Below are 26,468 nucleotides of genomic sequence, written 5' to 3'. Positions count from 1 at the left end.
AGAGACCTGACGCGTCATTGTCATGACGACGCGGTCTCTAAAGGCGGAAGTGATGTGCATATGGAGGCCTACGTGTCGTTGTCATGACAACGCGGGCTTTTGGAGGAAAAAAAGGAGAACTAATACGCTCTCTCTGATAAATAAACACAGTGTCACACAAAATGGTTAGATTTGTGTTTTTAAAATAAATGATGGCCAGGAACTGGATCTTAACTACCTTCTGTTTATACCGAAGCTCGAACGGCCATCTTTAAAATGGGCAAATTCCGCCATATGATGTTTAATAGATGAATTATTATGTAAATTTGGATAATACCAATAATTTCAATGAACAACATATATAGGCATGGATCTATCTAAACACAAAAACAACACAAAAATGCCCATATATATATATATATATATATATATATATATATATATTTGAGCGCCATGTTAGGTTGCCATGAAGTTTCCTAACCATTTAACATATAACAGAGAAATGTACATGGTTTTTTTTTCAGAACAATGTTGAATGGTCATTTTCTTCTCCAATAGTAGTTTGGGATGGAAAAAAATAGTCTTGGTCTACAAAACTGAATGAAAAACAACAGTCAAGCTCACCGAATACATATACAAGTTTATGAGATCATAAGAACCATTTAAGCTCAAAGTCGTTGTTGAGGCCCCCTGGAGCCAAAGTATTACAATTGTAGATCAAGCTCATTTCTGCCTTTGCTAACTGTTTTGAGCTGTTTTTGTGTCTTATACTCCCCTTAATAGCTTTCACCCCATGGAAGGACACCAACCCTGAGGTAGAACAATTGTGTACCTGTTTAAAATGTGCCGAAAGGGCATGTGTTTCTAGCCCTTTTTTTATGTTGCGCAGGTGCTCGCTTACTCGGAACTTTAATGGCCTTGAAGTTCTACCAATATATACCTTGTCGCAAGTGCACCTTAGGGCATATATTACGTTTTTTATATTACACGTGATAAATTCTTTGATTTTTATCGTATATCCATTTACAATTATCTGTTCGGTTTTATTACCCCCCGAACTTTTTACATTTTTACAACCCATGCAGGATCCACAACGGTAAAACCCAACAGATGTAATAGTAGACATGGCAGGTGTTGGGGGCAAAGCACTTGACACCAATTTAGATTTCAAATTTGGTGCTCTCCGATAGATTATCTTAGGTTTGTTAGGTAACAGTGGTCCTAATACACTGTCTTTCTTAAGTAAAGACCAGTGTTTGTTAAAGATTTTTTCTACAACCTTATGTTCCTTAGTATAATTTGTGACAAAAGACAGACTGAATTCATTATTTTCTTTTAATGCTGTTTTTTTTACAAAAAGCTCTATACGTTCTATGGTTTTGGTTGCCTCGATGGTTTGATCTATCTTCTGTTTATTGTAGCCACATGCTTTAAACTTGGCTCCCATCATTTGTGCCTGATCAGAAAACACCAGATCATTTGTGCAAATTCTCCTGAGTCTTTTCAACTGGCCATTAGGTATAGAGTTTATCCAATTGTCGTGATGACAACTATTGGTTGACAGATAGGCTCCTTAATCTGTTGGTTTTATATAGATTTTGGAACATATTTTTCCATCTTCTATATAAACCGTCACATCCAGAAAGTTAATACTTTGTTCTTGGATATCAAATGTTAATACAATATTTTTACCATTAGAATTCAGATCTGAACAAAATTGGGTGAGACTCTCTCTGTCTCCCCCCCAAACAAAAAATATGTCATCTATGTACCTCGCATAGGACACCAGGCTCACCCCAAGTCCCCTGCCTGCCCATATCGCATCCCCCTCCCATGCGCCCATGAACAGGTTGGCGTAACTCGGGGCGAACCTGGTGCCCATCGCGGTGCCCATTTTCTGTAGATAGAATTCATCCTTGAACAGGAAGAAGTTATTTAGAAGAATAAACTCAATGCCCTCAAGCAAAACATTTTTGAAGATTAACTGACAGAGAGGATGATTCCAAAGCCCCACGGGTTGCCTCTTATGGTTTATAATGGTATAGAGAGCACTAACATCGGCTGTTACCAGGAGATAGTTATTCTCCCATTTTATTGTCTCTAATAATTGTAGAAAACTGGTAGTATCCTTGAGATGTGATCTATTTAATCCAACTAAAGGCTGCAAATAGTGATCTATATAATTAGACAGATTGGCAGTAATCGACTCAACCCCCAATATAATTGGTCTTCCGGGGGGCGTATCTAGATTTATATGCATTTTTGGTAAAATGTATATAACAGGAACCACAGGATCACTATTAATAATGAATTTTGCTTCTTTATCTGTGATTGTTCCTTTAGTTGCAGCCTTTTCTACCATTTTTATCAATTTCTGTTGTACCTGTTTGGAGGGATCTCCCCGTAATTTTTTATAGGTCTTTGTATCTTCTAATTGCCTGAAAATTTCAGCTTCATAATCTTTAATATTCATCAAGACTATCCCCCCCCCCCCTTATCAGCTGGTTTTATTATCAGCTCCTTGTTTTCTTTTAGTTCTTTTAAGGCTCTTTTCTCCTTATTAGTCAAGTTACCATTCCTTTTATCTATTTTGATATTATTAATATCCTCCAAAACCAGGGAACTGAAGATTTCAATGAATGGACCCTTTACATGTTGGGGGCAAAAAATGGATTTAGGGCGAAAAGGGGTAGGGGACCTCACCTCCATTTCTTCCTGTTCAGAACTTTTTTGGGTTGCAAATAATTTTTTTATGGTTAGCTTACGTACAAAATTTTGCACGTCCACATATATATCAAAGGGGTTAAGATGATTTGTTGGGGCATATTTAAGACCTTTCTGAAGGAGAGTGGTTTCCTCCATAGAAAGTATATGTTTACTTAAATTGAAATTTTTTTCCTGTGGTGGATTGTCATGACATATTTCCTCAGGTCTAGAGTTATTTCCCCTTGATCTTTGTCTTCTTTTATTTTTGCTATTCCTAGTCTTTTTTAGTTGGGTTTTTCTTTTTTTTGCCCCCCCTTTTACCTCTAGGGCGTGATGATATATTTATCCGTATGGGATTCTTTTTCTGTTTCTCTCTAAAAAAGGAGATTGGTAATCCTCATTACGATCAAAATCATAATGTTGATCATCTCTTAGTGGGGCATATCGATTTTGAATGAAAATTGATTGATCCCGTTCCCTGTTTGAGAACAATCTCTCACCTCTATTTGTTCTCTTAGGAAATGGGATTCTCCATTCAGGGGTGTCTGGTGCATTCCACTGATTTTCTCTAGAGTGGGCATTTCTTCTATACCTTGTATTTCTAGAGGGTATATTAGAAGATCTAGGTGGTTTAAAAATTCTTTGTTCTCTATTCCCATTATAAATGTCCCTTCTAATCTTATTTTCTTTGGGATATACGTTGGATTTATGGGACTCCATATCTTTGGAGTGGTCTTCTCTTTTACCTTGATGTTCCTTTTTTGATCTAGTCAGATCGTTTTTATCCCTGTGGTATTTTTTAACCTTTTTCAGTATGATCAATTTTTCAGCTTTTTTCAATCGACTTTCTATATCACCTTCTAGTTCTCTATAATCGTCTAAATTAGAATATGGTTGTATCAGTGATTTAAGAACTTGAATTTCGTCATCTAGACATTTTAACTCTCGTTTACGTTCCTGAACAATTAAATTCATAAGGCACAGGGAACAATTTTTTAAAATTTCATCCCATTGTTCCCTGAAATTTCCCCCTGAGGTTAGAAAAGTAGATTGTTTATTAATCTGCAGACCTCTGGGTATTAGATCCTGGGAAAGATATTTCTCCATAGTCACCACTTCCCACCATATTTTGCTTTCTTTTGAAAGCATATTTTCTAATTTACTCATGGTGCTCTCTAGATCCTCATCCATTAGTTCTATGGAGTCCTGACCCTGATCAAAAACCTTTTCAAGGTATTTCATCCTCTGTTCTCTACAAGAAAACATGGTGGAATTGTATCAACTAAAATAGGCTGCCTTTGCTGGGAATTCACACAGGTGAAATGGATTACAAAAGCAAAACTGAAAATTTGTGAATCCCTAGCAAATGGCACAAAGAAGAGCAGCCCGTAGGCCGGTTCACCACAACAGGACCTCACCAAAAGTTCAGATAGCACAAATTTGAATACGAATGTGTGGGACCCAGAATAACAGACGCTTTATAATACAGACACAAAAAATATATGTATATATAGATATACTCAGCAACACGTCCCTGAAGTGTGCAGAAATGATGGAGCTTCAAATCACCGTGTGGACGGGCATCTCCCCTTTTCTGAAGCAATTCTTTCCCCTCAGATTGGTGTTAACATGAAAAAAAGGGTATATATATATATATATATATATGTGTAGTAATGTTTAAATAATAAATGAGTCTCTCTCAATACTATAAACATTTAACACAGCAAGGGCAATATTCATCCATCGATGAGGCGTACCCCAACTCACTTTCCAAACGAGAGAGAAAAGCCTATCAAGGTATCTTTTTTATCCACCTCTGTGTCAGAAACCACAGGTTTAGGTAAACTACCAGCCAACCAGCTTCTGTCATTTTTTAAACAGGGCCTGTAACATGGCAGTTTGGGGCTGATTGGCTGGTGCTTTTTCTCTCTCCATTTTATCACTTTCCCAGCGATGATGCATCTAGCCCATATTGCCTTCCACCATATTAAACCACAGTAAAAACAGTGCCCACCATAATATTGTATCACTCAGTATACACAGCACCCCCATATTACCTTTCAATATACACAGTGCCTCCCACCATACTACCCCTCATTACACACAGTGCCCACCATAATACTGAACCACTCAGTCCCATAATACATTTCAGTATACACAGTGCTTCCACCTTACTACCCCTCAGTACACACACAGTGCCCACCATGTAACCCCCTCAGTACACACATCGCCTCTATATTGCACCCCCCAGTCTATGCAACACCCCCCATAATACCCTTCAGCATAAACAGAACCCCCAAAATTATCAACAGTATACACAAACCCCCCCATAATATTTCATTATATACACAGTGCCCTCCATCATACTATCCCTCAGTACACACAGTGCCCATCAGGGTATTCCCCCAGAACACAAAGCACCCCCATATTACCCTTCAATGCACTCAGCACTCCCATATTACCCCCAGTACACACAGCACACCGATATTGTTACTAATACACACAGTGCCCCCATATTACCCCCAGAACACACAGCACCCCCATATGTCCCCCCAGTACACACAGCACCCCCATATTACTCTCCAATAAACACAGCACTCACATATTATCCCCAGTACACACAGCACACCGATATTACCCTACAAAAAACACAGCACTCCCATATTACCTCATTACACACAGCACACCCATATTGCTACCGAGTGTAGTAGAGTATGCCGGCAGCCGGGCTCCCGGCAGCCAGCATACCGGCGCTGGAATCACGACCACTGGCATACCGACAGCTGGGCGAGCACAAATGAGCCCCTTGTGGTCTTGCTGCCCTCACCACGCTGCGGGCACGGTGGCGCGCTACATGCGCCACGCTATCTATTCTTCCTCTAGGGGGTCATGGACCCCCAAGAGGGAGAAAAGGTGTCGGTATGCCGGCTGTTGGGATTCCGGCACCGGTATAATGTGTGTCAGGATCCCAACAGCCAGCAAACTGAAGACCACCCATTGCTACCAGTACACACAGTGCCCCCATATTACCCCCAGTACTCACATAACATCTATATTACCCCAGTACACACAGCACCCTCATATTGCCCCCAGTACACACAGCACCCCCATATTGCCCCACAGTACACACAGCACCTCTGTATTATCCTCCAATACACACAGCACTCCCATATTACCCCAGTACACACAGCGCACCCATATTGCTACCAGTAAATACAGTGCCCCGAAATTACCCCCAGTACAAACATAACTTCTATATTACCCCCCAGTACACACAGCACCCCCATATCACCCTCAAATACAAACAGCTCTCCCATATTACCACTAGTACACACAGCACACCCATATTACTACCAGTACACACAGTGCCCCATATTACTCTAGTACACACAGAGCCTCTATATTACCCCCAGTATACACAGCACCCTTACATTGCCCCCAGTACACACAGCACCCCCATATTATCCCACTAATTCAGTTCACCCTTGTTGCTCCTCTGTACACAGCATCCCATATTACTACCAATGCATTCATTGCCCACATATTACCCCACTCAATGCACACAGCACCCCCCTCATATTACACCCAAAAACACAATGCCCCCATGGTACCTGCCCTTTTTCTTTCCACCTGTAAAAAGCACAGGGAGCCAGGAGAGTGTGGTGAGAGAAGGCAGTACTTTGGGAGGGCTGTGAAGCAATGTCAGACAGCTGAATATGTGCATTGCCCTGGCCTGGCTGGGTCATTTTCTTTAGTATGTGGGTGGCACAGGCTCACAGCTGCGTGGTTACCGTGGACTTGTGGGGGAGCAGCGGGTCCAGTAGCTTTCACCACACTATGAGTGTGAGGCAAGTGTGAGGTGGCAGGATTGTGCACTGTGGCCATAGAGGCTGCATTGTGCTAGTGTTGCTACATGGACCGGTTAGCAGAAATCTTCAGCCCCTTCCTCCGCTGCTTCTCACATATTCGGCCACAGCCACAGCTCAGAGAGCAGTACCCTTAACGCTGAGCGAAGGGTTTGGCCAACCGAGAAGTGTCTTGGTGGCCCTACCCACACCTGAACTTCAATAACATGGCCGTGGGTGGCACACTGGGCAGCGCCCCTGCCCTATTTGACATGCACACCTGCATGTGCCATACTGGTTAATGCATAGATACATCCCTTGCTGGAAGATTACCTTCCAGCCCCTATGCCTCTTTTCCCTTCCTCCAGTGCCTGCCATGCAGCCGATCAATGCAGATCAGGCAGCCAGGTGGCAGCTGCAGAGTGGAGCAGTCACCGGGGAAACATAATTGAAGCAACCCTTACCTTGCGTCTGTATACCTGGCTGCTGCAGAAAGGAGCAGCAACTGGGAAAATGTACAACTGTGATGGTCCGATCATCGATGATTTGAAACATCAGTCAGTTTACTGTATATCAGAGCGCTGCAGAGAGGAGCACTTGCTAGGGAAACGTAAACCTATATGTCAAGATCAATATGGAACCCAACGCTGGCTGTAATAATTAGACAGATATGGACGGTTTGTTGTAAAAAATAATAGTCACAATTTATTTACTGTTACACATTTAAAGAGAATAATAAAGAAGATACACCTCTTCATTAAAAAAGACTAAGAAAAAACAGCTAATAAAAATAGCTATTAAATAATTAATTCTCAGCCAAACCACTTGAAATACTCCTATATGTAAAGCCTCGCTTGGCTAGGACCTCCTCCAATGAAAAACAGTCAGCATATAAGCAAATGGATTTTACCAGTTGTAGGTAGATAGTTGTCCCTTAGTATTAACTCAGCTTTAGGACTTGTCCAATAAAGGGAGGGAGTCCAAACAAATAGTGCTTAGCTGTAAATCCAAATGGTGGAGCAAGTGTCTAATTAACGCCAGGGAGGGATAGCAGAAGTCCATAATATCTGCATGCGGAATCGGCTAAAGTTCTCAGGCTCTACACATTTCGCTGGTCTCAGAACACCCAGCTTCATCAGGAGCATATATTGGAGTGTGTTTGGGGCTCCTTATATACCGCTTTAGATTGATCTATTGAAAGCACCTCTATGACAAGATGTTCTGATCATCACTGGTCCGATATATCCAATCCAGTATTTTTTGGGGTTTGTTTTTAAAAAAGATTATATTGTGTTATTGTTTATAACTGTCCACTGTTGTATTGCTGTCTATGGATGAGCTTTCACTGTACAATCACAGACCAAGTGTTAGGCTAGAAACATAGAAATGTGTACAGAACAGCCTACACCCATTCCTTAGTTATTATTTATCAAAAATATATCTTTCCTCTAAATAATGTAAATGTAGATATTTAAGTAGTTTCAGTTTGTTATGGTAAACAGTACTTAACTATTATTTTTGTATTTTTACCCGCAAAGGGAAACGTGTGTGTGCAGGGGAGGGTCTGGCTCGGATGGAGCTCTTCCTCTTTCTCACCACTATACTGCAGATGTTTACATTGAAGCCCACACTGAACACAACTGACATAATAATAACACCGGAACCCAAGACCAATGCTTCTAGACCTCGCACTTATGAGATGTTTGTTGTCCCTCGCTGATGATGTACTCAACATATTGATGATAAATCAAGTTTTAAGAACACTTATTATTTCAAATGTACCTTATGATTAATCAAATAAGAGAAAAGAATAATTATATTGTCGTTGCTTTATTTTCTGGAACATGTTACATTAGTTAAAAATGTGAGCAAAGAGAAACAATGGAATGCTTTGGTCCAGAACAGAAAATAAAAATAAATTCAAATTAATGGAAAATGAATTAATAAAATAGTGTAACTGCATATAATCCAGTAAAATAAAAAATGTCACATTACAGAATGGAGGACCAAAGATTAAAATACTGTAGTCAGGCTAGATAGGTGGATTCCTAATCATATCATGTAATAATGTTGATAATTGTCATAAAATGAAGATGATGATACTGTAGATACTGTATAAACAATAAAAAATTGGAATATGAGATAAATAGATAAAAGTTAATGGGAGATATTCAATTGTTTGAAAACTCAGTTAGATGTATGTTTTTTCTTATCTAATAGACAGGAAAAATCAGACACCCAACCGACTTTTCAAACATTTGAATTCCCCCCAATATATGTAATGTAACTGAATTAATTAATTAATGTACATCATCAGAGATATTAATAACAGTTACTTTTAATTGTAACCTTCCTGAGGAAGCTGGATTATACCAGTGAAACGCGTTGAGCTTACTCTACCTATCTGGACTTCACTCTCCAAACCGGCCCGCAAAGCCTTGTCATCCTTCGGCACATTTTTGACTTCTCTCCCATCACTGGACCCAATCATCAAACCGGTCTAATCAGCACCCCTACAGCTACAAATGGACTTGTTCCAACGCTGATGCTTACCAACATGGGGATCTGGTAATTATTTACCCATTACAGTGAATGCACAAAGGGAGGCTGTCCTAGCCTTTAGGAATGGACAATTCTAATACAGGAGAATGTGAAATCTATGAAACTTTATCCAGATAAGTTTTATCGCCACCTTGTGGCAACAGGAATTCCTTCTTTTTAGATTTGTTACATGTGATATGTTAATAAATTGTTACTTTTTTACATAGAACAAACCATCCTTATTATTTTAATTTATTTTAACTTATTAACATGTTCAGCCAGCGCTGGTATACATATCCTTTTCTCTACTGTATAGTTTTGAGGAATTGACCTTCCTCTTAATTGCTGCTGTTGGTCGCGCACCTGCTTATTTATTATTTGGCCTTAGCCAATGTGATTGCTACCCCAAACGCACAGACCATCCTGCAGCCCAGCATATAGGAGAGTGAGAAGAGCTCCTACTGCAGCTTCCAGGTTAGGGGGGAGGCAGTGCCAGGCCACCGCTGGGACCCTCCATCAGGCCGAGGCTCTGTGCCGCTGGCTAAAATAATCTAGTAATGTGAATGGACAAGGAAGAATCGTGTATGTCAATAGTAACCAGTGAGTTACTGATGTTGAACTCATATGAACTTTTAATATGGAAAAATACTGGGATAGATGATATGGTCATTAGCTGATTGCTGATGCCAGATGGAAGTGCTATAGAAAGGATGGTTGCAGTCATTAGATGCATAGGTTTAAATAGTGAGAAGCGGTGAGGAAGAAACAAGAAGAAAATATCTGCCAGCTATATGCAGATGACAAAACAGTATTTTATGACCTGCAAACCTTTATTGTTCTAGGAAATATTATTGCCACCAAGAAATGCTGGTGGGTTAGCTCGTCAAGCTTCCCGATGGCACTAGAAAGTTAAAGTGAAAAAACAAAAACAAAAATCACATGCACACGTACTGTATTCCTGCCGTGTAGCAATGTTTTTGTTCACAAGGTTGCAGATGGCAATCCCAATGTAGAAAGGAGAAAACACCAAATACTGATGTGTCCTCATACATCTAGCTTTAATATGCCATGCAGCAGGTGATCCTGACACGAATGAGCTGACAGATCTCCTGCACCTCAGCTAGCATTGGGAATCTTTTTTTGCCCAAAAAATTGCAACACAGTGCAACAAGTATGCACCAGGAGATTATGTTGATTAATTTGGTATGAGACACTTGTATATCTGTGTGCGACTGAGTCTGTATATGAGGCACAATAGAACTTGACATGGAAAAAATCTATGACTGTTGCATCATAGCACTTCACATGCATATTCAGACTCTCAGGGGGACATGTACAAATCAGTGATAAAAGTGGAGAAGTAAGCCAGTGGAGAAGTTGCCAATGGAAACCAATCAGCTGCTCTGTATACTTTTATAGTATGCACATTATAAATGTTACATCAGTGCTGATTGGTTGCCACTGGCTCACTTCTCTGCTTTTATCACTGCTTAGTACATCTCCCCCTTAGTCACACACAGATATGCATATCAAATTAATCAGCACAGTCTCTTAGTGCATCCTGGTTGTAAATAAGATGTATTTTGGCAAAGAAGACACTCAATGCAAGCTGAGTCTCACAGAACATGAAGTGCCAAGAGGGGCTGTTTGTTGCGACTGCAACAAAGTTGTATGAGGACACATTTGTAGCCTATTTCATAAGGAATAATGACAGGGAGCAGTGAGATTCAACATGAAGGTGTTTACTAAAGACTTGAGCAAACTCAGTTGAACAAGAACTAGTAAGAACTGGAAAGGAAGGAAGAATAGTATGTGATCATGAAAAATGTCTTAAAACTATGGAAGATCTGGTCATCTTAAGAAATGGAGCTGAAATGAAACTGAAAGCTTACTGGAGTCACTAGTTTTTTTTAGGTGGTTGCAGCTGCTGTCTCTTCTAACCTTTTGGACTGCCTGCAAAGAGATAGGATCAAATTCTAGGATTAGTGTACCTCACATAAGAGAAACAATACACCTAGCAAGGTCTGTACAGGGCCTCCAGTAGTGGTTGATAAAGGTATGGGTGAAGAAGTAACAGACAACTTGCATTATAGATTGTAGTGGCAATCATTTTGCAGCAGTAGAAGTGACAGCAGTTCCACAAATGGAATGACCCTTTAAAAGGAAAGTATCTTTCCCCAAGAGATTTAGTAACTACCCATTCTTGGATAATAGAAGGTCAAGTAGGGTGGAAAGGGTTAAAGTAGGTTCATAGATGGTTTCATAGTAGGTTCACAGTAGGTTCATAAAAGTTCATAGATGTCACCAGGCAGAGAAGCTGTTAGATCCATTAAATCCATATCAGTTGACTGATCTGTAACTAGGTCAAATTCAACTAATGGGTTGTTAAGAGAATTGGTTTTCATGTGACCATTGACATTGACATGGAACCCTATGGGAGTCTAAGTAATCCAAGTTTCTGATATGTCTATAAGGAAGTTTGGTGCCCACTGCAGCGAAGGCTAAAAAGGACACTACTGTACCTTTCTAGACAACCAGAAAACATCAGAAGTTGAATTTATAGTAGTCCAAAACCACAAGAAGGGTTTGATGTGCCATGTACTAGAGTAGCATGGACAACATGTTCTAGAAAATAAAGCATATTTAAGCAGATGGAGGTAAAGTCAGGCCTCGGACCAATAAGGCTAATGCAGAGCCATTAAACATGGTGGCTGAACCTAAGCCTGCTTCAAATTTGGTGGTCAAGAAATCTAATGCCAATTTGAGAGTAGTAGTAGATAATGGGTGTATTTGTGTAGCTAACCAAGTACTATATTAATTAACAATGGCATGGCATCTGGATTTTGTTCTGTGTGAGAGATATTAATCCGGTCCTCAAGATCTACCAACAGTTCATGTTTTCCAGGCCTCCTGGAGATATGTAGAATTTTCAGGAAGGAATAACTGCAGCACATCTTAATTAGTAATGACTACACCTGTGCACCAGCTAGGCAGTCTCGAAAATGTGAACTGTTAGTAGATCTTGAAGACTGGTTTGGCCAGCTCTGAATTAGGGTCTTTGAAGCAGTTGACATGTTAGCGTTGGCTAACAACAAAGCAATATTGCCATCCACATGGACTGTGGGAGCTACTAAAGAAGGGCTGGAGTCCCCTGAAAGCAGTCATTGGATAATTGGGAAATATTGGGCCCCTTGTGCAGCTGTATGATCAAGGGAAACCAAACTGGGGAAACAAGGATGAGGCAACAACATCTCTGCTAGAAAAAATAACCAAGGTAGGTGCTCAGGCGCAGACCGGGTCACTGTTCTAATGCTGCTGCTAAACACAGGATTAGTCAGTCCTGTGAACCATAGAACATAAAAACACAAGAAAGTAGCAGCGTTAAAATGTATACACTAACAACAAAAGATGGATTGGATGAAAGGGATTTACAACATTTAATAAAATACTCTGATAAAAATAGCAATAAAAATCAACACAATCACCGACAGGGCTTTTCAATCGATAGTGTCCGTTCCTTTTGATAATAACTGGACAACAGCTCCTAAAACCATCTATGGGGGTAATTCTGAGTTGATCGCGGCAGCAAGTGTGTTAGCAATTGGGTAAAACCATGTGCACTGTAGGGGGGTAGATAAAAGATTTGCAGAGAGAGTTAGATTTGGGTGGGTTATATTGTTTCTGTGCAGCGTAAATACTGGCTGCTTTATTTTTACACTGCAATTTAGATTTCAGTTTGAACACACCACACCCAAATCTAACTCTCTCTGCACATGTTATATCTGCCTCCCCTGCAGTGCACATGGTTTTTCCCAACTGCTAAAATATTTGCTGCTGCGATCAACTCAGAATTAGGCTCTATGTCCACACCAACTGTTGTCCAGTTATTATCAAAAGGAACGGACACTATCGGACTTTTGTTGTTAGTGTATACATTTTAGCGCTGCTACTTTCTTGTGTTTTTATAAACATCTCTGCTAACCTTGCAAAGAAACTTCAACAGCGTGACTGGAAGGGGAAAGGCATAAGAAAGGGGAAGATATGTCATTGGTAAGGACATGTCATCCATGGAGAAAGATCCTTAGGTATTTGTTTAACTCATTTATTTTCCATCCAACCTTTGTCTTCTTTAACCCAAAGTAAATCATTGCACTACATACCTATTTTCTTCCTCTATGACATCCACTTTCTTCTTTTCAGATAACTATAATTGCAATTATTTTAAAATATTTTTTCAATAATATTTCCATAACATTCAAACTATTCACTACAATTTTATTCAGATACACACATAAGTCTAAAAACAACAATTACTGTATGTGATCTTTGGACTTACCTATTCACCATTTAACCAACTACTGGTTAATATACTTATATTATTAGCATAATTCCAATTAATTTAAGCTGTGCCACATTAATGTTTTTGACAAACACACTCCACAATATATAAATACTCACTTATCTTGATTTCCTATACTAGTCATAAAATGTATTCCTTATTGTTTTGTATATAAGTATATTTTTAAATAAATATGTATTGCCGGTCCTATTACATTATGGGACTGATTCTCAGTTGGGAATAAAGCAAGAAAGAAAAAGTGACTGTGCACCTTGAGGGGGTTTAAAGGTTTCATGCCCCAGGCACATCCCCTCCTTCCTCTCAACCCCTGCAGCATGTCCCTGCTCCCCACAAACTCACAATATGGACTCCTGCAAAACCAACCCAAAACTAGAAGGTTAATGTATGAGGAGGGGGCAGAGTCAGTGACCACAGACTTAACAGTTAATTAGTCCGGCCATGGCCATGTTTCCTTTCATTCCCAAAGCGCTGATCTACATGATGTCTGCTCCCGACCTGTTTCCCTAGTGCCACTTCCTTCCCATCAGGCAAATCCACCATGATGTCTGCTCCCAGTCTGGATCTCTAGCGCCTCTCCCTTCCCACCAGGCAGCTCCACTGGAGGAAGGCAGAGGCCAGAGGATGCAGTAGCAGCCATCCATCAATCTTGGCACTGAGGTGAGGTCTCTATACACAATGATAGCTGCTGCCCCCAAAGTGCTGTTCTAGGTCCTGGCTGGCATGCAGGGCTTTGTAGTCCTACAGTAGTTGGCCATCCAGATGCCCCCCCCCGACCAGTTATATAATACAAGCCAGATCAAGGGGGGACTCCCTGTAGCCAGGGATAACTCACATTGTGTGCCCCCTCCCCAGAAAGATGGGATTTCTCTTTAATTCTCTTTTTATTGGTGAGAGAAGCTGGTACACTCAGACAAGTGTGCCCAGCACTGATGTAACACAGGCCTGCTGCAGGAACCCACACTGTACACACCAGGCTGGCTAAAAAGCCTGATCAGGGGGCAGAGCTGTTGCAGAACTTCTTGTTGAGACCCCATCATGTTCATTGATAGGACTGACCATGGTCTGCACAGTAGGATTGAAAAGTTGAATGCAGAATCTTATGCATGGATCTTCCGCTCATGCAGCATATCTGCAATTGACAGCTGCTTTGATTGGTGCTTCACACATTTTATGAGTGCCCGTGGTAACGCTCCAACCTAAGCTTGCGTGGGTTTCCTCTGGGTACTTTGGTTTCCTCCCACAATTCAAAAATATACCTGCAGGTTAATTGGCTCACAAGAAAATTAACCCTAATGTGTACGTACGTGTACATGGGCAGACTAGATGGGCCAAGTGGTACTTACAGTATCTGCCGACAAAGTCTAGGTCTGGGATGTAATGGGGGCCGATAATACCACATGGAAAATTATCCCACAACATCGGACATTACAAATGTGAGTCTATTTCCCAGAACTTGGCCAATGGAATGGTGTGCGTCTATTTCCCGTCTTCTGCATATCAGATCTGAGTTGTTGCGGTATTTAGACTAGAAAACATCCAATATTTTGGGACTAACCGGAATGCGTCTTTTAGTATATGAGGACCACAGTGTCAGAGAAGGTAACCCATTGGCCCCCCAAAGTCCCATGAATAAAGCAACACACATTCTAAATAAACCCTAGTCCCCCAGGATGCACAAGCAGCTTATGCTGATTTAAATGATATGCGGCATGCCTATGGGGTCTATTTACTAAGCCTTGGATGGAGATAAAGTCGCTGAAAATAAAGTACCAGCCAATCGGCTCCTAACTGTCATTTTTCAAACACAGCCTGTGGCATAGCAGTTAGGAGCTGATTGGCTGGTACTTTATCTCCAGCGACTTTATCCCTATATTCTGTGTGTAATAGTGGCTGTATCAGCATACCAAATTATGTTACAGTGTTTGGCTGGAATACACTGTAGCATAACATTTTGTATGCAGATACAGTTGCTAATACACACAATATAGCCATGTCGAATATCACTTACAACAGTGCTTTTGCATCCATATACATCCCTTTGTGTATCAGAGGCATTTTCCTGTGCAAAATTTACAGCTTAAATAATTACAGTATCTTGTTTGTCAAGCTTTAGAACACAAAGTAATACACTTTACTACAATATTTACAAGGAAAATTGGAAGTTACAAGCTCTCTGGAACACAAAACAAGATTTTTATGAATATGTTGAGGAGATCATCAGCGAGGAACTATAAACATCTGATAGCTGTGAGGTCTGGAAGCATTGGTCTTGGGCTCTGGTGTTATTTTTATGTCCATGATTTCCACTGTGGGCTTCAAAATACACGTTTGCAGTATAGTGGTGATAAAGAGGAAGAGCTCCATGCGATCCAGACGCTCCCCAACACACATACGTTTTCCTGAGGGAAAAAATGAAAATAAAATTATTGACACCATCCTAATGACACATACATATTATATTATATATCTATATAATATATACACATACTATATATGTCATTATCTCAGTTGTGGACCCAAAAATGTGGGATTTAAAATTTTGAATAAGGGATACTCAACCTGTATATATATATATACCTCTTGAACAGCGGCGCTCAGAAATAAAGGACACAGCACTGCAAGTAGTTGCCAATGTTTCAAAGCAAAACAGCTTTTTCGTCAGGGCACCTTCATCAGGGAAAAGAAACTGCTGGCTGCTAAGTAAAGTATCTCTTATTTCATCATAGGTGTTTACATTAATGCTTGCACAATGCACTTTTCTTGAAAAATGAAAATGGAGTAAACTCAACAATTTGCTAATACTTCAGGTGTGCTGGTTTATGTGGATTATTTTCATGGTTTTTATGCATTATATTTGACCCTGCACCCTGCCATAACTTCTGGAGGTTTGTGCGTTCCAGTTCACATTATATATATATATATATATATATATATATATATATATACACTGTCCAGAGAAAGGCAGCACTCGGAGACTGATAGGTGCATATAGTGCTTTAAAGCACTTTATGCACCTAACAGTCTCCGAGTGCTGCCTTTCTCTGGACAGTACATGTGGGGGAGCTGGTTCTCTCTTGGCGGAAGGCACCGCAGCACCTTCATTATTTCTGTGGGGACAGATGGAGTGCCGGATCATACTGGAGCATATATACTCTGCATGTGGTAGGGAATATAGATTGTAAGCTCCACTGGGGCAGGGACTGATGTGAATGACCAAATATTCTCTCTGTAAAGCGCTATGGAATATGTGTGCACTATATAAATAACTGGTAGTAGTAATAATAATAATAATAATAATAATAATAATTATTATTATTAGAAAGCAGCAATTTAGTAAGGGCTTTTATGTACATATTTAATTGATATGTGTATCACTTGCTCTTCTAATATACAGTGAAATCCCAACCATAAACAATCATGCAATAAGAAGAATGCACCAAATGTAAAGCTCTTTTTATGGTTAATTAGGGATTAACAATATCAAAATAAAATGTAACAGATCATTTACTTAGACCAGACAAAAATATCTCCACCTTCATTGTTTACACTGTACAGCACTGTGGGCACTTGGGTATGAAATGTTGACAGTCTTAATGTCAGCATTTATCATGCTGACATGAGAATGTCGACATGGTAGTAATCTTGACATTGACCAAGTTAACATTTACCATGAAGACAGTGATGAAATGTTGACATGTTATAATGTCAACATTTCATACTGCTGGCCCAGGGGGTGACTTACCTGCTCATGGCAGCTCCAGCGGTGTCCTCGTGGGTCACAGTGATCATGTGATCATCACTTCCGATTCACATATCTGTTCCTCTGGGGTTCGGGTAAGTATTTCTACCATAACCCAGGTAGTGAGTTTCTTCATTCTTTTATTTTTAATTTCATCTTTTGTTTTTATGAGATACCACTTTTGGAGTACATTCAACATGATAGTACTGGTGTAAAACCGGATTACATCAGTTTTTTGTCTATTACATCTGACCTGCCTGTTTTGTACCAGAGAGTGGAAACTACATAGAAAAACATCAGATTGCTGTTTTATGAACTTTTTAATAAAAACCCTTTGAATCATTATTGATGTTATTCCTGATCCTGGCTTGAAAGATACCTTTACACGTGGAACCAATCCTCCTCCAAAGTGAGTGGGGTACGCCTTCTCAAAATAGCTCTTTTTCTGTGTCACTTCACGTGGGATTTAGCAGTTTAAAGATACCTTTATACACCTGTTCCCACACATCTCAATGTGAGTTTCGGTACGTCCGTAAAATATTGGCAAATTGGTGGCGAGATACTATTCTCATCTACTATCAAGTTGGGTCCAGCACCTCAGGCTTCATTTTCTGGACACTCATTGGTTGTTTATATTATTGTTGAAAGCAATACCACCCATGTATGTGTATTATCTCTCTTTTTTTCATGTTTCACAGATGAAGAGGCCTCCAATGATTCCAAATAGAATACATTTCTAACTTGTACAGTATATGTGGTTTGCAGTTAATTTCCCAACGGTCGGGATCCCGGCAGGCAGGAGACCAATGCTGGAATCCCGATAGCTGATGAAATACCGATGGCCAGAATTCTGACAAACATTCGGTATTCCTCCTCAGTTGGTGACTCCATGCCACCAACCGAGGGATAATATAATAGTGTGGCAAGCACAGCAAGCATGCAAGGGGACTCGATGTGCCACTGTTGGGATTCTGATATCGGTCTCCTAACCGCCAGGGCTGTCTTAACAGCAGTGTAAGCCCCTAGGCAAAGCAATGCACTGGAGCACCTACCCATCCTCCAGCGGTAGGGGGTTCTATCAGTGGCAGCTTTGATGTCACATGGGCGGTGTAAGTGTTCTATCTTCTGCTCAGCATGTGGGACCTGGAGCAGTAATTTCTGCTAATTACAGTATTCCTTGCTGCACAGACGGTGGGAGATGGAGTAGGAGGGAGAACTATAAACTTTAGAAGGGGGAATTAGGCTGAATGAAGGGGCCCTGGTACATGACTTCCAGGGTTGTAGGGGGTGTTTAATATGCAGGGGAGGGTTGGCTAGTGGAGTGGGCTTAAGTAGCTTGACTGCAGATATCTACAGTTCCTGGAAATAGCTTTTAATGGAATAAAATACTAGAGAGTCACACATTTCAGGAGGCACTGGGGACTTGGGGATTAGAGTTCAGGAGCCAGAGCAATCCACCAATGAACATATAAAACTGCATACCAGGCGTGTGGAGCTGGAGCAGGGACAAGCTGTTGGAAGGCTGATATCTCTGGTTCTGGGCATAGTAGAGACAAGCTACCAGTGTCCACTGAAAGGGGAGAGTCCCAGCTTTTGAAGTGTACCCTCGAAAAAACGTTAAGTCAGACAGAACCTGAGATATCTGACTGTGAAAGCAACTCACAGGCTTGGATGGAGACCACTGCTTTCAAGTCGAATATCTCCGGTTCCACATGGCCGATTTTCAAAAGTCTGGTACCCCTGATAAAAGGAGACCCTCAGCTATCAACCTATGGCCCTTACACTCCTGGGGCCCTTGGGCAAGTGCCCATTGAGCCCAAATGAAAAGACAGCCCTACTGACCGCTGAGACCCTAACTGCCGGGAAATCATACCAAATCCGTACATGTTTGTGTATACAAAATATGCAAGCATATAATTTTCAAGTGTATATTGAATGTAAAATTGTTTTATTTGTCCAATGGTCTATTTTATTGCTCTTTTCTCACATTTTACCCTCACCCATTTTTAATAGATGTACAGTATTGCTATCTAACATGTTCTGGGAATGAGGAGACCAAATCGCAGGGCCGTTTCTTGGGGGCGGGGTGAGCAGTGCAACCAACTGTGGCTCCCTGCTTCCCCCTCCTATTTCTCCCCGAGAAACCTGCTCGTGGAGCGGAGTTTCATGGAATGATGCGGTTGCGTTGTTACATCACGACGCGACCTCCCTCCCCCCCCCCCCGAGTGGAGTACAGAGGAAGATCCAAGTTAGGAAGAGGGAAAGGCCGGGTGAGGAGTGACTGGTGAGGTGGGCCGAGGAGCGGTAATCGCCTCTGTAAGTATTCTCTCTCTCAATCTCTCTCTCTCAATGTGTAAAATGGGGACACCTGCCGTAATGTGTGAAATGGGGACTCTTGCCTGCCATAGTGTGGGGATTTAATGTATCAAGGGCATTGCGGTGTGTGGCATAATATGTTGCAGGGGGCATTACTGTGTAGTACTTAATATGGTAGAATTTTTTTTTCCTGTGGTGGTCGTGATCTGTTGGAGCAGGGTCAAAAACTGGATTGTGAGGTAGTCTTTTCAGACGAGGCCATGCCATTTAAATGATGCCACACCCATTTAGATGAGGCCACGCCCCTTGCCGGGTGCGCGCGCAAGTTTTTTTTTTTATCTAGGTGTGTGTGTGTGGGAGGCATGGGGGGCGCATTTTTAAATCTCGCACTGGGAGCCAAATTGGCTAGAAACAGCCCTGCCAAATCGCTATCTTTTAGAACAAGAAGTACAGTAGTTACCTTGTATCTCAGGGTATTTGAGCAGAATCAGGAAGGCATATCTCAATGTCACACTAGCAGTCTCTGTCCCAGCAAAGAACAGGTCAATTACTGTCCCCTGTAGGTTCTCCTCATGAAATTCTGTATCTGGGTTTTTTGCTTCCTGGAATGAGTTTTGATGAAATTGCTAACGATCAAAAATATTTATAAAAGTAATCTATTCTTTAAAGAAGTGATGTGTTTTTATGCTTGTTTAATTTTTATTCCCAAGACTTTTTACGAACTTACCTCTTCCATCTTCATGAGGAAACAGTCTATGAGGTCTCGTAGAGTGTTCTCATCCAGGGTGTCTCGGTGAGACCTCACCATGTTCATCACAAAGTCTTTAATTTTTTGGAAACTTGGTAACAACTTCTGGTGAGGTCCAGGAACATAGGTCATCAAGGTCGGGAACATAGCCAGAAGCTGAAATAAAAAAAGAAATTATATATTATAATAATATAGTTTTTCCTGTATTGAAGAATAACTGATGCCTTGGTAATTTTTTTATTATTTACATTTATGACAGAATACAAATTCTAAAATTTTGCAATCATTAATCTCACAGACATATGAATTAACAGTTACTTGTGATGGCAATGGTGTTTTGTTGCCTACTTTTCCAATCCTTTATTGAAAGATATTGTTTTCATTATTATTCTCTTTATGACCTTTATACTAGTGATGAGCGCCGGTTATTTTTCGGGTTTTGTGTTTTGGTTTTGGGTTCGGTTCCGCGGCCGTGTTTTGGGTTCGACCGCGTTTTGGCAAAACCTCACCGTTTTTTTTTTGTCGGATTCGGGTGTGTTTTGGATTCTGGTGTTTTTTTCAAAAAACCCTAAAAAACAGCTTAAAACATTGAATTTGGGGGTCATTTTGATCCCATAGTATTATTAACCTCAATAACCATAATTAACACTCATTTTCAGTCTATTCTGAACACATTACACCTCACAATATTATTTTTAGTCCTAAAATTTGCACCGAGGTCGCTGGATGACTAAGCTCAGCGACCCTAGTGGCCGACACAAACACCTTGCCCATCTAGGAGTGGCACTGCAGTGTCACGCAGGCTGGCCCATCAAAAAACACTCCCCAAACAGCACATGACGCAAAGAAAAAAAGAGGCGCAATGAGGTAGCTGTGTAAGTAAGCTAAGCGACCCTAGTGGCCGACACAAACACCTGGCCCATCTAGGAGTGGCACTGCAGTGTCACGCAGGATGGCCCTTCAAAAAACACTCCCCAAACAGCACATGACGCAAAGAAGAAAAAAAAGAGACGCAATGAGGTAGCTGTGTGAGTAAGCTAAGCGACCCTAGTGGCCGACACAAACACCTTGCCCATCTAGGAGTGTCACTGCAGTGTCACGCAGGATGGCCCTTCAAAAAACACTCCCCAAACAGCACATGATGCAAAGAAAAAAAGAGGCGCAATGAGGTAGCTGTGTGAGTAAGCTAAGCGACCCTAGTGTCCGACACAAACACCTGGCCCATCTAGGAGTGGCACTGCAGTGTCACGCCGGCTGGCCCTTCAAAAAACACTCCCCAAACAGCATATGACGCAAAGAAGAAAAAAAAGAGGCGCAATGAGGTAGCTGTGTGAGTAAGCTAAGCGACCCTAGTGGCCGACACAAACACCTGGCCCATCTAGGAGTGGCACTGCAGTGTCACGCAGGCTGGCCCTTCAAAAAACACTCCCCAAACAGCACATGACGCAAAGAAAAAAAGAGGCGCAATGAGGTAGCTGTGTGAGTAAGCTAAGCGACCCTAGTGGCCGACACAAACACCTGGCCCATCTAGGAGTGGCACTGCAGTGTCACGCAGGATGGCCCTTCAAAAAACACTCCCCAAACAGCACATGACGCAAAGAAAAATTAAAGAAAAAAGAGGTGCAAGATGGAATTGTCCTTGGGCCCTCCCACCCACCCTTATGTTGTATAAACAGGACATGCACACTTTAACCAACCCATCATTTCAGTGACAGGGTCTGCCACACGACTGTGACTGAAATGACGGGTTGGTTTGGACCCCCACCAAAAAAGAAGCAATTAATCTCTCCTTGCACAAACTGGCTCTACAGAGGCAAGATGTCCACCTCATCATCATCCTCCGATATATCACCGTGTACATCCACCTCGTCACAGATTATCAATTCGTCCCCACTGGAATCCACCATCTCAGCTCCCTGTTTACTTTGTGGAGGCAATTGCTGCTGGTCAATGTCTCCACGGAGGAATTGATTATAATAAATTTTAATGAACATCATCTTCTCCACATTTTCTGGATGTAACCTTGTACGCCGATTGCTGACAAGGTGAGCAGCGGCACTAAACACTCTTTCGGAGTACACACTTGTGGGAGGGCAACTTAGGTAGAATAAAGCCAGTTTGTGCAAGGGCCTCCAAATAGCTTCTTTTTCCTGCCAGTATAAGTACGGACTGTCTGACGTGCCTACTTGGATGCGGTCACTCATATAATCCTCCACCATTCTTTCAATGGGGAGAGAATCATATGCAGTGACAGTAGACGACATGTCCGTAATCGTTGTCAGGTCTTTCAGTCTGGACCAGATGTCAGCATCAGCAGTCGCTCCAGACTGCCCTGCATCACCGCCAGCGGGTGGGCTCGGAATTCTGAGCCTTTTCCTCGCACCCCCAGTTGCGGGAGAATGTGAAGGAGGAGATGTTGACAGGTTGCGTTCCGCTTGACTTGACAATTTTCTCACCAGCAGGTCTTTGAACCCCAGCAGACTTGTGTGTGCCGGAAAGAGAGATCCAAGGTAGGTTTTAAATCTAGGATCGAGCACGGTGGCCAAAATGTAGTGCTCTGATTTCAACAGATTGACCACCCGTGAATCCTTGTTAAGCGAATTAAGGGCTCCATCCACAAGTCCCACATGCCTAGCGGAATCGCTCTGTCTTAGCTCCTCCTTCAATGTCTCCAGCTTCTTCTGCAAAAGCCTGATGAGGGGAATGACCTGACTCAGGCTGGCAGTGTCTGAACTGACTTCACGTGTGGCAAGTTCAAAAGGTTGCAGAACCTTGCACAACGTTGAAATAATTCTCCACTGCGCTTGAGACAGGTGCATTCCACCTCCTATATCGTGCTCAGTTGTATAGGCTTGAATGGCCTTTTGCTGCTCCTCCAACCTCTGAAGCATATAGAGGGTTGAATTCCACCTCGTTACCACCTCCTGATTCAGATGATGGCAGGGCAGGTTCAGGCGTTTTTGGTGGTGCTCCAGTCTTCTGTACGTGGTGCCTGTACGCCGAAAGTGTCCCGCAATTCTTCTGGCCACCGACAGCATCTCTTGCACGCCCCTGTCGTTTTTTAAATAATTCTGCACCACCAAATTCAAGGTATGTGCAAAACATGGGACGTGCTGGAATTTGCCCAGATTTAATGCACACACAATATTGATGGCGTTGTCCGATGCCACAAATCCACAGGAGAGTCCAATTGGGGTAAGCCATTCCGCGATGATCTTCCTCTGTTGCCGTAAGAGGTTTTCAGCTGTGTGCATATTCTGGAAAGCGGTGATACAAAGCGTAGCCTGCCTAGGAAAGAGTTGGCGTTTGCGAGATGCTGCTACTGGTGCCGCCGCTGCTGTTCTTGCGGCGGGAGTTCATACATCTACCCAGTGGGCTGTCACAGTCATATAGTCCTGAGCCTACCCTGCTCCACTTGTCCACATGTCCGTGGTTAAGTGGACAGTGGATACAGCTGCATTTTTTAGGACACTGGTGAATCTTTTTCTGAGGTCTGTGTACATTTTCGGTATCGCCTGCCTAGAGAAATGGAACCTAGATGGTATTTGGTACCGGGGACACAGTACCTCCAACAAGTCTCTAGTTGGCTCTGCAGTAATGATGGATACCGGAACCACATTTCTCACCACCCAGGATGCCAAGGCCTCAGTTATCCGCTTTGCAGCAGGATGACTGCTGTGATATTTCATCTTTCTCGCAAAGGGCTGTTGGACAGTCAATTGCTTGGTGGAAGTAGTAAAAGTGATCTTATGACTTCCCCTCTGGGATGACCATCGACTCCCAGCAGCAACAACAGCAGCGCCAGCAGCAGTAGGCGTTACACTCAAGGATGCATCGGAGGAATCCCAGGCAGGAGAGGACTCGTCAGAATTGCCAGTGACATGGCCTGCAGGACTATTGGCATTCCTGGGGAAGGAGGAAATTGACATTGAGGGAGTTGGTGGGGTGGTTTGCGTGAGCTTGGTTACAAGAGGAAGGGATTTACTGGTCAGTGGACTGCTTCCGCTGTCGCCCAAAGTTTTTGAACTTGTCACTGACTTATGATGAATGCGCTGCAGGTGACGTATAAGGGAGGATGTTCCGAGGTGGTTAACGTCCTTACCCCTACTTATTACAGCTTGACAAAGGCAACACACGGCTTGACACCTGTTGTCCGCATTTCTGTTGAAATACTTCCACACCGAAGAGCTGATTTTTTTGGTATTTTCACCAGGCATGTCAATGGCCATATTCCTCCCACGGACAACAGGTGTCTCCCCGGGTGCCTGACTTAAACAAACCACCTCACCATCAGAATCCTCCTGGTCAATTTCCTCCCCAGCGCCAGCAACACCCATATTCTCCTCATCCTGGTGTACTTCAACACTGACATCTTCAATCTGACTATCAGGAACTGGACTGCGGGTGCTCCTTCCAGCACTTGCAGGGGGCGTGCAAATGGTGGAAGGCGCATGCTCTTCACGTCCAGTGTTGGGAAGGTCAGGCATCGCAACCGACACAATTGGACTCTCCTTGTGGATTTGGGATTTGAAGAACGCACAGTTCTTTGCTGTGCTTTTGCCAGCTTGAGTCGTTTCATTTTTCTAGCGAGAGGCTGAGTGCTTCCATCCTCATGTGAAGCTGAACCACTAGCCATGAACATAGGCCAGGGCCTCAGCCGTTCCTTGCCACTCCGTGTGGTAAATGGCATATTGGCAAGTTTACGCTTCTCCTCCGACAATTTTATTTTAGATTATGGAGTCCTTTTTTTACTGATATTTGGTGTTTTGGATTTTACATACTCTGTACTAAGACATTGGGCATCGGCCTTGGCAGACGACGTTGATGGCATTTCATCGTCTCGGCCATGACTAGTGGCAGCAGCTTCAGCACGAGGTGGAAGTGGATCTTGATCTTTCCCTATTTTTGGAACCTCAACATTTTTGTTCTCCATATTTTAATAGACACAACTAAAAGGCACCTCAGGTAAACAATGGAGATGGATGGATACTAGTATACTTATGGATGGACGAGCGACTGCCGACACAGAGGTAGCTACAGCCGTGGACTACCGTACTGTGTCTGCTGCTAATATAGACTGGATGATAATGAGATGAAATTAATATATATATATATATATAATTTCACGAGTACTGCAGCCGGACAGGTATATATATTTATTATGTAATGACGGACCTGCTGGACACTGTCAGCTCAGCACCGCAGACTGCTACATGAAGCTACTATAGTAGTATGTATCAAGAAGAAAGAAGAAAAAAAACCACGGGTAGGTGGTATACAATTATGGATGGACGAGCGACTGCCGACACAGAGGTAGCTACAGCCGTGGACTACCGTACTGTGTCTGCTGCAGTGCTAATATAGACTGGATGATAATGAGATAAAATTAATATATATATATATATATATAATATCACTAGTACTGCAGCCGGACAGGTATATATATTTATTATGTAATGACGGACTTGCTGGACACTGTCAGCTCAGCACCGCAGACTGCTACATGAAGCTACTATAGTAGTATGTATCAAGAAGAAAGAAAAAGAAAAAACCACAGGTAGGTGGTATACAATCATTGATGGACGAGCGACTGCCGACACAGAGGTAGCTACAGCCGTGGACTACCGTACTGTGTCTGCTGCTAATATAGAATGGATGATAATGAGATGAAATTAATATATATATATATATATAATATCACTAGTACTGCAGCCGGACAGGTATATATATTTATTATGTAATGACTGATGACGGACCTGCTGGACACTGTCAGCTCAGCACCGCAGACTGCTACAGTAAGCTACTATAGTAGTATGTATCAAGAAGAAAGAAAAAAGAAAAAAACACGGGTAGGTGGTATACAATTATGGATGGACGAGCGACTGCCGACACAGTGGTAGCTACAGCCGTGGACTACCGTACTGTGTCTGCTGCTAATATAGACTGGATGATAATGAGATAAAATTAATATATATATATATATATATATAATATCACTAGTACTGCAGCCGGACAGGTATATATATTTATTATGTAATGACGGACTTGCTGGACACTGTCAGCTCAGCACCGCAGACTGCTACATGAAGCTACTATAGTAGTATGTATCAAGAAGAAAGAAAAAGAAAAAAACCACAGGTAGGTGGTATACAATCATTGATGGACGAGCGACTGCCGACACAGAGGTAGCTACAGCCGTGGACTACCGTACTGTGTCTGCTGCTAATATAGAAT

At 42.0% G+C, this 26,468-nt stretch overlaps 2 protein-coding genes across 3 annotated transcripts in view; one reads left to right on the top strand and one right to left on the bottom strand.

Moving 5' to 3' along the window:
* The window catches only part of LOC134949316 (cytochrome P450 2B1-like), a 46,982-nt gene extending 37,699 nt beyond the window's left edge, over nucleotides 1-9,283 (top strand). Inside the window, exon 9 of one of the 2 annotated variants that reach the window (XM_063937811.1) lies at nucleotides 8,069-9,283. In XM_063937811.1, coding sequence (XP_063793881.1) covers nucleotides 8,069-8,250 — 182 coding nt within the window. In that variant the 3' untranslated portion in view covers nucleotides 8,251-9,283. The remainder of the gene's footprint in view (nucleotides 1-8,068) is intronic. The other variant, XM_063937812.1, reaches the window with a different exon arrangement.
* Nucleotides 9,284-17,392: 8,109 nt separating this feature from the next.
* Nucleotides 17,393-26,468, bottom strand: part of LOC134949886 (cytochrome P450 2C23-like) — a 34,361-nt gene continuing 25,285 nt past the window's right edge. Inside the window, exons 5-7 of the mRNA XM_063938583.1 lie at nucleotides 20,214-20,390; nucleotides 19,947-20,088; nucleotides 17,393-17,451 (exon numbers count right to left, since the gene is read on the bottom strand). Coding sequence (XP_063794653.1) covers nucleotides 17,393-17,451; nucleotides 19,947-20,088; nucleotides 20,214-20,390 — 378 coding nt within the window. The remainder of the gene's footprint in view (nucleotides 17,452-19,946; nucleotides 20,089-20,213; nucleotides 20,391-26,468) is intronic.

The sequence above is a fragment of the Pseudophryne corroboree genome, chromosome 8 (genome assembly GCF_028390025.1).
Source record: "Pseudophryne corroboree isolate aPseCor3 chromosome 8, aPseCor3.hap2, whole genome shotgun sequence".
NCBI lineage: Eukaryota > Metazoa > Chordata > Amphibia > Anura > Myobatrachidae > Pseudophryne > Pseudophryne corroboree.
Note: the sequence above shows the minus strand (reverse complement) of the source record. Positions and strands in the feature narration are given on the sequence as shown.